General features: G+C 40.0%; 1 protein-coding gene across 4 annotated transcripts in view; it reads right to left on the bottom strand.

Annotated features, from left to right (window-relative positions):
- The window catches only part of LOC123519816, a 113,211-nt gene that overhangs the window by 40,601 nt on the left and 59,715 nt on the right, over positions 1 to 12,895 (bottom strand). For all 4 annotated transcript variants that reach the window (XM_045281336.1, XM_045281334.1, XM_045281333.1 and 1 more), the window contains exon 4: positions 12,412 to 12,614. In XM_045281336.1, coding sequence (XP_045137271.1) covers positions 12,412 to 12,614 — 203 coding nt within the window. The remainder of the gene's footprint in view (positions 1 to 12,411; positions 12,615 to 12,895) is intronic.

The raw sequence follows: 12,895 nt of genomic DNA, 5'->3' as shown, positions 1-12,895 counted from the left end.
ATCTAACCTGCAGCCTTGCTTTCTAATCTTCCTGCCATGATTTCTAGTCCTATTTCCCTCCTCTAAGGTAAAGAAAGATCTCACATCTATGTAGTTTGTATCTGAGAACATTTTAAATAACTCTATCATATCCCTCTTATACATCTCCTCTCAAATGAAAACATGTTTAATTCCTTTAATCTATCTCTATACTCCAGGCGCTTTAATGCTGGTATCATCCTAGTTGTTCTTCTCTGAACTGCTTCTAACATGTTGATATCCTGCCTATAATGGGGTGACCAGGCCTGTATGCAATACTCTAAATGGGGCCTAACATAGGAATTATATAAGCTACGCACCACTTCCTTACTTTTATAACTAACATTTCTATTTATAAAACCCAGGATCCTATTTGCCCTATTTCTTGCTTCTAAACATTGCTTTGAAAATTTCATAGTCCTGTCTATCACTACTCCTAAATCCTTTCCTTCCTCTACTGCCTCTAGCCAACATCCCTCCATCTCATAGTTAAAGTTTGTGTTGTCTTTACCTAAATGCATAACCTGACACTTATCAGAATTAAACTCCATCTGCCACCTGTCTGCCCATGCTATCAGCCTGTCCAGGTCTCGTTGTATTCTGTAATTGTCCTTTTCACCCTGTACTGCACATGCTATCTTAGTATCATCTGCAAACTTTGATACTTTGCTACTAATTCCTATATCTAAATCGTTAATGTACACCAAGAAAAGAAGAGGTCCTAGCACTGATCCTTGGGGTACCCCACTAACCACTTCCTTCCACTCAGACATTGCCCCATTTAATACTACTCTCTGTTTCCTATCAGAAAGCCATTCACTAATCCAATCAACTAACCTACCCCTATCCCATGTAGTCTCAATTTGTACACTAGCCTCCTATGCGGTACCTTATCAAACGCCTTGCTAAAATCTAGATATATAACATCTATGCTATTTCCATCATCTAACTCCTTGGTAATATATTCTAAGATATCGAGCAAATTTGTAAGACAGGACCTCCCTGATCTAAAGCCATGTTGGGTATCTCTAATTAATCTATTCTCATTTAAATGCTCCCAAATACTACCCTTAATGATTTTCTCTAGTATCTTACATACTATACTAGTTAAACTGATCGGTCTATAATTATTCGCATCATCCTTCCTACCTTTTTAAATATTGGAGTAACATTAGCTAACTTCCAGTCCTGAGGTATCTCAGCAAACCTAAGTGATCTTTCAAAGATTAACTTAAGTGCTTCAGAAATACTGTCTACACCCTCCTAAGTACTCTGGCATGTAGCTCATCAGGACCACTAGCTTTCCTATCGTCTAGTTCAAGAATAAATTTCCTAATAATTCCGGTTTTATATCAATATTTTCTAAAGCTCTTAAACTACTCGTCGCACTGTTTGTAACAGGATTTCCTATTCTTTCCTAGTAAATACTGAAGAAAATTGTTCATTCAATAATTCTACTATGTCTTCATTTTGATCCACTACTACACCATCTTTTCTGAGTGGTCCAATCCTATCCTTATTTCTTTTATCACTGACCTTGTAATAACTATATAATTTTTGGGATCTCTACTCCCAGCTCTAGCTAGTTTTATCTCTGCCTGCCTTTTACTTTTTTTATAACCTTACTCAAATCATCTCTGACCTGTCTGTACCTAATCAAATCTACATCTTCCCCACTTTTCTGCAACTCTCTGTATGCCCTCTTCTCTCTGATCTGGCTACCTATCTCATGAGTCCACCATAATGGCTTCCTGTTTCTCTGCCTTATATCTTTGTAAGGGATACACTGCATCACTATACCCTTTACTACAACCTTAAAAATATCCCACATCTCCTGTGCAGTTTTATTTCCAAAACTATCTTCCCAGTTTACCTCTCCTAATAACTGACGTAACCTACCATAATTGCCTTTCTGATAGTTTGGGATTCTAGTCTTATTCACTATATTATCCCTACTGGAATTAATGATAAATCTAATTATATGATGGTCACTGTTTGCAAAAGTCTCTCCTACCTCAACTTCCTTTAAACAATGCTCAATATTTGTTAGTACTATGTCTAAAACCTTCCTCCCCCTAGTAGGTTTATCTACCATCTGCACTAAATAGTTATCCTGAAAACTTTCCATAAACTTATTTTCACTAGCATCTCCTACCATCCTCTCCCAGTTTACTGGCTCTTCTCCCATAAAATTAAAGCAAAATAATGGTTCTTCCACCCCAAAAATAAAGCAAAATAATGGCTCTGCCCCCAAAAATTACATAAAAATAATGGCTCCCTTATACTGGTTAACAAGGAGGGAGAAAAATAAGAGATAATAAATGGAGGAAGCAGGATTAAAACAGGAGAAGGAATGAAAAATGGATAATAAATGAAGAAAATGGAAATAAAACAGGATAGAAAGGATTAACAAAGGAATAACACTACAGATAGAAAGAAAAATGGATAACGGAAAAAGGAATAGGAGGAAATGGGAATGAAAATATGATAATGAATAAGGAAATGGGAGGAAATGATAATAAAACAGCAGATATAAAGGAAATGGATAACAGACGAGGGAAGAGAGTAACTAATAGGGGAATGGGATATAGTAATGAGGATGATAACGAAAAAGGGAACAGGGATGGGGAATCCTCTTCCCTTGCCAGTTATCCATTTTTCTTTCTATGTGCAGTTTTATTATAATTTCTTCCTATTTCCTTATTCATTATCTTATTTTCATTCCCATAACCTGCTATTCTTCTTTCCCTCATGCATTTATCTTTCTATCCATAGTGTTACTACGTTGTTATTCCTTTCTATCCTGTTATATTTCCATTTCCTCCATTTATTATCCATTTTTCTTTCTCCTGTTCTAATCCCACTTCCCCCATTTATTATCTCTCTTCTCTCTCTCTCATCTTGTTGACCAATTATGTGGGTTCATATCTGTGACGTCAAATAAGCTGGTTGGAGCTGTAGATCCTGTCCCCCCTGCAACAGTGTTGCCAATTCAAACTTTTAAAATCCACTTGACAGATCCAAAATCCCACTAAATTCCGGCAGAAACCAGCCAGATATATTCTAAACTGATGAATATATATACAGTAAGGTCTCGGTTTACGTCAGAGTTACGTTCCTGAAACATGACGTAAGTCGATTTTGTACATAACTCAAGTTTCCGTACATTCCAAAGCATATTATCAAGTTTTCAACCAATCATTGTTTATGGTCATTCAAGTAAGTTAAAGGTTATATTGTTATATTATTTACAACTATGTAGGAATATGAAACACAAGCTTGTTTTTTTGTTGATTAGGGCCACGAACGCGAAGGACTGCAGGTTGCCAAGAGGGGTGGATGCCTGAGGCAGCCAGGAGGGTGGGCAGGTCGAATGTTGTGACGCCCACAGGGTGGACAGCTGGGAGCGTAGTGCAGTGCAGTGGGAGTAGAAGCGTGGGCAGCGGGGCAGGAAATGCAATAGGAAAGGGCAATAGGGATCAGCAGACAGGCGCAGACGGTGCAAGTCAGCTGCGAGTGTCGTGTGGCCCAGGCGAAGGCCCTGGAGTTGTTATTGTTGTGATGGGTGTGCGAGCCCTCAAGGTCGTCAACCTCCCCGTTGTCATGGTAACGGGCTTCCCATTTTCTTCTTCCCTCCCTCACACACAGCTGCTGCCTCCCTTGTCATGTCTTTCCTTTTCTTAGCATCAATGCTGTCACTAAGAAGTTTTCTCTTTGGTGCCATTGAGCAAGATACTAAGAACTTGAGTCAGTAAACGCAGAAGTAGGATAACACTCTTGCCAGGGGCGATGGCGTGGTGGAACTGAGGCAGGGTATTATTGTATTCAAGCGTGAGGCGGGCAGTGTGGCGGGCAACCACCAACAATAACAATAAATCCCGCACTTTAAGATTTATAAAAAAAAATTTTTTTAATCTTAAATTGCCTTATAGTGGACTGACGCAACTACGAGTTTGACGTAACTCAAGACTGACGTAACCCGGGACTTTACTGTATATATATATATATATATATATATATATATATATATATATATATATATATATATATATATATATATATATATATAGGCAAACCCCGTTTAACGAAGGGGTTACGTTCCTAAAAAACACTTCGTTAAGCGAAACTTCGTTAAGCGAACCGATTATAACAAGTTTAACCCCTGACTTCAACTTCCATTGAGAGTAAGCAAAGCGAGAGTGCATCATAATACAGTGAAAGGTTTAATGAAAGTAAAAATTATGAAGTTTAACATTTAGGCAGTTAAATTTAATTTAAGTCATTATAATGTACACTAATGTATGTATGTACGTAATTTTATAATGTTGATGATCTAAATTTATATATAGCATTTTTTTGCATAGCGATTTCACGGGTAGCGACCAGGTGGTGACATTCTCATAGCGATTACCGCTGCACAGGTAGCGATGCTTGATGGTCGAGCGCCGAGCGAGCGAGTGGGCTGCAGCGTTGCCAAGTGAAACGTTGGCAATACTGACTCAGCGTGTGGCGATATTCATACGTTATTGTTTCCCTCCAGCGCCACTCAACAACAACAAACCACAACACCTGCTTCATTGTGGTTTTTTTGTCTCCCTGGGGCTGCATTTTCTAGCCAAGTGATCATGGCATCTACCTCTGGATTACCTCTAAGTGGTGGGCGAGATGGTGGGGATGGACCGGACAAGAGGCAAGGCAAGAAAGCAACGAAACCAAGGGAATTTACTATGCGGGGTAAGCCTAAGAAGCAGTGGAGTGTTGAGGAAAAAAAGAAGATAATCAAAATGATTGAAGACGGAGCTAGAACCTGTGAAATTGTGAAAGTGATGGGTGTACCAGAGTCGAGTGTGCGTAACATGAGAAAGAAAAAAGACAAAATAAAGGCTTCCTTGAAGGTTACTGAGAAATATTTTAGTGCCGGAGCAAACGTAGTAGTAGTAGTTCTAATTTTGTATCAAATAGGTGGTTATACACGGAAAATAAGGGGGTTGGTCAGACTTGGAGTCTCAGACTATTTTCATTTTTTTAGGTAAGAAGTTTGCCTCTCGGATAGCGGTTTCACAGGTAGCGAGGGTTTTGCCAGTCTATAACACTCGCTATCTGCGAGGACTTACTGCATGTATGTATATATGTATATATATATATATATATATATATATATATATATATATATATATATATATATATATATATATATATATATTTACTAGTACCATCACCACCACTACTACTACTACTACTACTACTACTACTACTACTACTACTATTACTACCACTACCACCACTACTACAGGTTGAACCTCCCAAATCCGGCAACCACCGGACCTTAGACTTGCTGGACAATGGAAAATTCCAAACTATAGGTGGTCCCCAAAACACCCTCTATATACTTACTCTGCATTATACAAGTGTAGCTGTAACATTGGTTTAATATATGATAGTTGTACATGAAAATATACATGCAGAAGCATATAGAAAAACACGTAAATTAAGTTCAGCAAGGAAAATTTTTGTCTGCGCCATTATCATCTCGCCGGACACAGGGACGTTACCAGCGCGCCGAAGCTTAAATCACTGCTTTTACCCTCCTTAACCCGTAAGAGGTCAGCATTCATTTACATATCACTTACTCATCCAGGTCACCAAAAATCGTTTTTCCGTTTTTGATTCCAAATAACTCAAAATGTTTATAAAAGTATAAAAAAAAGAGTTTAAGTTAGAAATTGTCATTTTTAAATGTCCTGCTGGGACTTTAAATTAGGCTCATTCAGCGATGCTGCCAGATGTACGATTTTGGTGTATGGCAACATTTCCTTTTTTCTGCATTGTTTTACAGATATTTTTTTCACCTATAAGATAAATGTGTGTGAGATGAATAATTCTTGATAAAGAGACACATATTTTTGTATAAAATATATTAAATCCATAAAATAAGAGCACTTGATCAGAAGTATTTTTTTTTATTCTTCTTACACTATCCAAGCTTCTCAATATTGCAGCAGGGTATGATATTCTGCAAAACAGGGCTCAATGCACAGAGCTACATCACACTCATGACAGCAATATCGAGTGTCGCTCCGCTTTCTTGGCCGTCTTTTTGTGTGACTGCAAACATGGCAGGCTTTCTGAACTTTTTTCTTCTTCATGTCTGGTCTTGGTTGCAAGGTGCATGGAAAGTGTCGTCCTGTGAGGCGTACAGGATTGTCAACTATATGACGTCCTGGGGTAGGATGCTCAACAACATTCTCTTCCAACAACTGACGTACCACCTTGATGACAAAATCTTGTAGAGTTGGATTTTTGCATGTCTTCTCTTTGAAGAGGTAGTGGCGTAGTGGATAAGGTGGTGAGCGTGGGATCGGGCAGACATCCACATGTAGGTTCGAATCCCACCACGTACAGCCTTAAAACACTTTGCCATTTGTCGAGTGGTTTAAAGTTACCTACATGTCACCATGATACCCAGGTTCTAGGTGGTTACACTCAAGATGAGCTTGGGTGGTGATATGGGCCCTAATATGGGTACCACTATAAATAAAATTGCCTGCGCCACTAATGGGCGGAAGCTGAACAGCGCTTCCCATACACTCTTCAAGTGTGCCTACAGGTGCTATAGGCCTTACCGTAAAAAAAAAAAAAAAAAAAAAAAAAAAAAAAATATGTTGTCTGGTGGAGCGATCGATATTGTTGAGAACCATTTGAGGGTGATGAATGGTGGTGAGAAGTGTTACGTCTCGTTTATCTTTTCATATAACTGCAAGTGTGCCTTTGGCTTTCCTGTAGGTGCAGTCACCCTTGTTTGCTAGTGGAGGAAAATATGGCATGTGTTTTCTACATTTCATCACAGTTCCACACCCACCTGTCTGTCTAGAGGAAAGAAATTCAAATAATGCTGGACTTGTGTACCAGTTGTCTACATAGAGTACATGATTTTTATCTAAGTATGGTTCCATAAGTGTCATCACTACAGCTCCTGCCAGACCAAGGCTCCTATCATCAGTGACCTCTGTCCCATCCCCAGTATACAACACAATGTCCTGCACAAAACCAGTCTTACAGTCACAAAGTGCAAATAATTTGAGAACAAACCTGTGGCGCTTTGATGGTATATATTGGCGAAAACTTATATTTCCATGCCACAACATCAAACTCTCATCAATGTTGACATTTTTATAAGGATAAAACGCATCCTTGAATTTACTTCTTAGATGATCAAAGACAGTCCAAATCTTGTTCATTTTTTCAGTTGTGTTGTTTGCATATGCCTGCAAGTTATCAGTGAAGTGAAGCACTCGCAATATATTGACAAATCTGTTCACTGGCATGATCTTGCTGAAAATTGGTGTCTGGACTACAGGGTCAGTGGTCCAATAATCTCTGTAGTTATTTTTCTTGACCACTCCCATCAGCATCACCAGGGCCAAAAAAACCTTCATCTCAGGTACTGTAACATCATACCACTGATGTTCACGAGACTCAGGACTCAAACACTTTACCTCCTCTCATGAAATACACATAGTGGTTTGACTCAGCTACAATTGTTTCCAAGATGTCTTCATCCCAAAAATAATTGAAAAACTCGCACTCCCGGCTATCTGCTGTGAGTGTTTGCACTTTTATTCCTGAGCTTGACTCATCAAAATTATACACTTGCAGCTCAAAATTTGACCCATCTATCCAGTCCCATCTGCTGTCAGGTCTAATTAGGTAAGGTGCAGCAGGTACCCTTCCCCTCCCTTGGCAAAGTGGTGTTTTGCGGTGGGCAGATAATAAGATACGAGGTGTGCCGCATGTCTTGTCACTGCCTGGTTGTTGTGTGATTGTACTGGAGTCAAGGTCATCATACTTATCATCACCACCATCTTCACTTGGGACAGGAGATGACTGTTGCTTTACACTTGAAGATGGCCTAGACTCCTTTCTCTTTTTTCTTGTGTTGGGTGCATAAAGCCAGTTAGACGTGTCAGAAGGGGAAGATGTATGTAACGGCCCAGGAGTGGGAGAAGGAGGAGTGTAAGGTGGCGGAAACACGCCAATGTATTGTGCCTCAAGCTGTTCATCTTCCTCCTCCATTTCCTGATCAAAAACATAATCAGGATCAGCATAACTGTCATTAGTTTTTTTTTTTTTTTTTTTTTTTTACGTAGGGAAGAGGGCCAGCCAAGGGCAAAAAAAAGAAAGTTAGAAAAAAGCCCACTTGAGCGCTGGCTCTCCAAAGAGTACAAAAAGTGCCAAAACCGTCAGCCAGAATTAGGGGAGCAAATGCCTCGATACCTCCCTCTTAAAAGAAGACAAGTTGTAGGAATTTGGAAATACAGATGCAGGGAGGGAGTTTCAGAGTTTACCAGTGAAAGGGATGAATGATTGAGCGTACTGGTTAACTCTTGCATTAGAGAGTTGGACAGAATAGGGATGAGAGGAAGAAGAAAGCCTTGTGCAGCATGGCCACAGGAGGAGGGGAGGCATGCAGTTACCAAGATCAGTAGAACAGTTACCATGAAAATAGCGATAAAATATAGAAAGGGATGCAACATTTCGGCGGTGAGAAAGAGACTGAAGACAGTTAGTCAGAGGAGGGGAGTTGATGAGATGAAGAGCTTTCGATTCCACCCTATCAAGCAAAGCTGTGTGACTGGAACCCCCCCAAACATGCGAAGAGTACTCCATACAGGGACGGATAAGGCCCTTATACAGAGTAAGCAGTTGGAGGGGCGAGAAAAACTGACGGAGACGCCTCAGAACACCTAACTTCATAGAAGTTGTTTTAGCAAGAGATGAGATGTGAAGTTTCCAGTTAAGATTATGAGCAAAGGACAGACCGAGGATATTCATTGTAGAAGAGGAAGACAGTTGAATGTCATTGAAGAAGAGGGGATAGTTGTCTGGAAGGTTGTGTCGAGTTGATAGATGGAGGAATTGAGTTTTTGAGGCATTGAAAACTACTAGATTTTCTCTGCCCCAATCGGAAATTTTAGAAAGATCGGAAGTCAGGCGTTCCGTGGCGTCCCCGCGTGATCTGTTAATTTCCTGAAGGGTTGGACGTCTCTGAAAGAACGTGGAAAGATGTAGGGTGGTATCATCAGCGTAGGAGTGGATAGGGCAAGAAGTTTGGTTAAGAAGGTCATTAATGAATAATAGAAAGAGAGTGGGTGACAGGACAGAACCCTGAGGAACACCACTATTAATAGGTTTAGGAGAAGAACAGTAGCCGTCTACCACAGCAGCAATAGAGCGGTTGGAAAGGAAACATGAGATAAAGTTGCAGAGAGAAGGATAGAAGCCGTAAGAGGGCAGTTTTGAAATCAAAGCTTTATGCCAGACTCTATCAAAAGCTTTTGATATGTCTAACGCAACAGCAAAAGTTTCACCGAAATCTCTAAAAGAGGATGACCAAGACTCAGTAAGGAAAGCCAGAAGATCACCAGTACAGCGACCTTGACGGAAGCCATACTGGCGATCAGACAGAAGATTGTGAAGTGACAGATGTTTGAGAATCTTCCTATTCAGGATAGATTAAAAAAACTTTAGACAAGCAAGAGATTAAAGCTACAGGACGGTAGTTTGAGGGGTTAGAATGGTCATCCTTTTTAGTAAACAGGCTGAATGTACATGAACTTCCAGCAGGAAGGAAAGGTAGAAGTCGATAGACAAAGTTGGAAGAGTTTGGCCAGGCAAGGTGCAAACACGGAAGCACAGTTTTTGAGAACAATAGGAGGGACCCTATCAGGTCCATAAGCCTTCCAAGGGTTTAGGCCAGCAAGGGCATGGAAAACATCGTTATGAAGAATTTTAATTGTAGACATGAAATAGTCAGAGGGAGGAGGAGAGGGAGGGACAAGCCCAGAATCGTCCAAGGTGGAGTTGTGAGCAAAGGTTTGAGAAAAGAGTTCAGCTTTAGAGACAGAAGAGATGGCAGTGGTGCCATCAGGATGAAATAAAGGAGGGAAAGATGAAGAAGTGAAGTTATTTGAGATGTTTTTGGTTAGATGCCAGAAGTCACGAGGGGAGTTTGAGTTTGAAAGATTTTGACATTTTCTATTTATGAAAGAGTGTTTGGCAAGTTGAAGAACAGACTTGGTATGATTCCGGGCAGAGATATAAAGTGCATGAGATTCAGGAGATGAAGGTTCAAGTATCTTTCGTGGGCAACCTCTCTATCATGTATAGCACGAGAACAGGCTGAGTTAAACCAAGGTTTAGAAGGTTTAGGTTGAGAAAAAGAATGAGGAATGTATGCCTCCATGCCAGATGCTATCACCTCTCTTATGCGTTCAGCACAAAGAGATGGCTCTCTGACACGGAAGCAATAATCATTCCAGGAAAAATCAGCATAATACCTCCTCAGGTCCCCCCAGCTGGCAGAGGCAAAACGCCAGAGACACCTTCGCTTTGGGGGATCCTGCGGAGGGATTGGAGAAATAGGACAAGATACAGAAATGAGACTGTGATCGGAGGAGCCCAACGGAGATGAAAGGGTGACAGCATATGCAGAAGGGTTAGAGGTGAGGAAGAGATCAAGAATGTTGGGCGTATCTCCAAGACGGTCAGAAATACGAGTAGGGTGTTGCACCAGTTGCTCTAGGTCATAGAGGATAGCAAAGTTGAAGGCTAGTTCACCAGGGTGGTCAGTGAAGGGAAAGGAAAGCCAAAACTGGTGGTGAACATTGAAATCTCCAAGAATGGAAATCTCAGCAAAAGGGTAGAGGGACAGAATGTGCTCCACTTTAGAAGTTAAGTAGTAGAAGAATTTACTATAGTCAGAAGAGTTAGGGGAGAGATGAACAACACAGATTAATTTAGTTTGAGAATGACTGTTTAGTCGTAGCCAGATGTTGGAAAATTCGGAAGACTCAAGAGCATGGGCACGAGAGCAAGTTAAGTCGTTGCGCACATAGATGCAACATCCAGCTTTGGAATGAAAATGAGGATAGAGAAAGTAGGAGGGAACAGAGACGGGGATACTGTCAGTTGCCTCAGACAGCTGTGTTTCGGTGAGGAAAAGAAGATGAGGTTTAGTAGAAGAGAGATGGTGTTCCACAGATTGAAAATTAGATCTAAGACCACGAATGTTGCAGAAGTTAATGTTACTACTACTACTATTACTACTACTACTACTACTACTACTACTACTACTACTACTACTACAACTACTACTACTACTACTACTACTACTACTACTACTACATCACCACCACCACCATCACAACCACTACTACTACCACCACTACTACCACTACTACTATCACCACCACCACCACCGCCACTACTACTACTACTGCTACTAGTACTACTACTACTACTACTGCTAGTACTTCTACTTCTACTACTACTACTACCACTACTACTATCACATTTTTGAGACCATCACCCTCTACCAACACTCTTCATGGTGGCCTCCCCTCTCATAGCATTTAAGCATTTATGGTTTTCCTTAACGTGTTAGAAGACAAGTAGCCATAAATAAAAAAAATTCCACTCTGCTATTTTGTTATTGGTATGAAAAACTCATCTTTTGTGAAGCTTGCCTGCTTTTCCTTCTTTGCAGGCTAATTCCCATGGCAAGCCATTCCCCATAACAAAAGAAATAGTAAATGCTGCTTTTCCTTCTTTGCAGGCTAATTCCCATGGCAAGCCATTCCCCATAACAAAAGAAATAGTAAATGTGCAAAGTGTAGATAACGGGCCAGCAATTCTTGTCACATATGCATGTGTTTGTTTACTTCTGTGTGGCCAGCTGATATTGCTGCTTTGTGATTGGTTTGTATTTCCAAAATGCAACTTCTTACGGACACAGTGTTTAAAGGCAAGTCCCTATAGAGGGACAGTAGTAAAAAGGTGCATTTTGATCTGGCACACGAAAGACACCTTTGCAATATTTTGAGCATGGGATTCTAAGGTGGCGGAAAAGCGCCTTTGGCCTGCTGTTGCCAAAAGCATCTTTCATTGAAAAGCGCTTTTCAGTAAAGCGTCTTGAGTATGCAACCCCTGGTGAGTCTGCCAACCACAACTGGAGTTTGGATCCTCTCAAACTGCTTAAAACCCATATTCAGACAAAATAAAGCACAACACAAAAATGCTTCCAAAGTGGGGATGGGGAGGGAAGTAAACGGAATGTAATGGACGCTTGATGATGGGCTTTTAATGCGCCAAACAGCAGCAGTGTACCTAAAGCTAGTTGAAGTGGTCATAACTCAAGGTTCCACTGTATATAATTCTTATTTAAATTATGATTTTCTACTATTATTCAAATAAATTCAAGAAGCTTGACTTAATAATTTTGTTTAAATAGTACCAACCCTGTTGCATTCAAACAGATATCAGCTCATCTATCCATACTGTAATAAAAAAAAAATTGTTTACTTACCTTTTAAATAAATCAGAATCAAAACTAACCTTCAAGACTGAATGACATTTCTCCTTGCCAAAATTTCTGATGTTGGCAGCAGGGATTACATTGATGTGTATTCTTTCTGAACTACTCTTTTTGTTGAGGTCTGTTGGTGGCACCATTACATGGTTCGTCTCTGGTACCTGTACCACTGCAATACTAGCAGGAGCAGTGGCAGTCAATTCAGAAATGCACTCTGAAGCAGTTGCTGCAAAAAACACATAAAAAATAAGTCAGGTCTCTACCTTTTGCTGCATTCATAATTTTGATAAGTCAGGTTCTTTACCTTTTGCTGCATTCATAATTTCTAAATCATTCTCAATCATTATGCTCCTTTAATCAGTTTTATAATAATAGTTTTTTAGTTGATCTAAGACTTCTAGCCCTTCAGTCATTATCATATACATATTTTTTTATTTACTTTTCTTTTAATTATCAATGGAGATGAAAAAACAAACAAAAAACATTCAGCTTTATCCCAGCAGCTCA

This window comes from Portunus trituberculatus, chromosome 46, assembly GCF_017591435.1.
Source record: "Portunus trituberculatus isolate SZX2019 chromosome 46, ASM1759143v1, whole genome shotgun sequence".
Lineage (NCBI taxonomy): Eukaryota > Metazoa > Arthropoda > Malacostraca > Decapoda > Portunidae > Portunus > Portunus trituberculatus.
The sequence above is the reverse complement of the archived record's forward strand: the minus strand, read 5'-3'. Positions and strand labels throughout refer to the sequence as shown.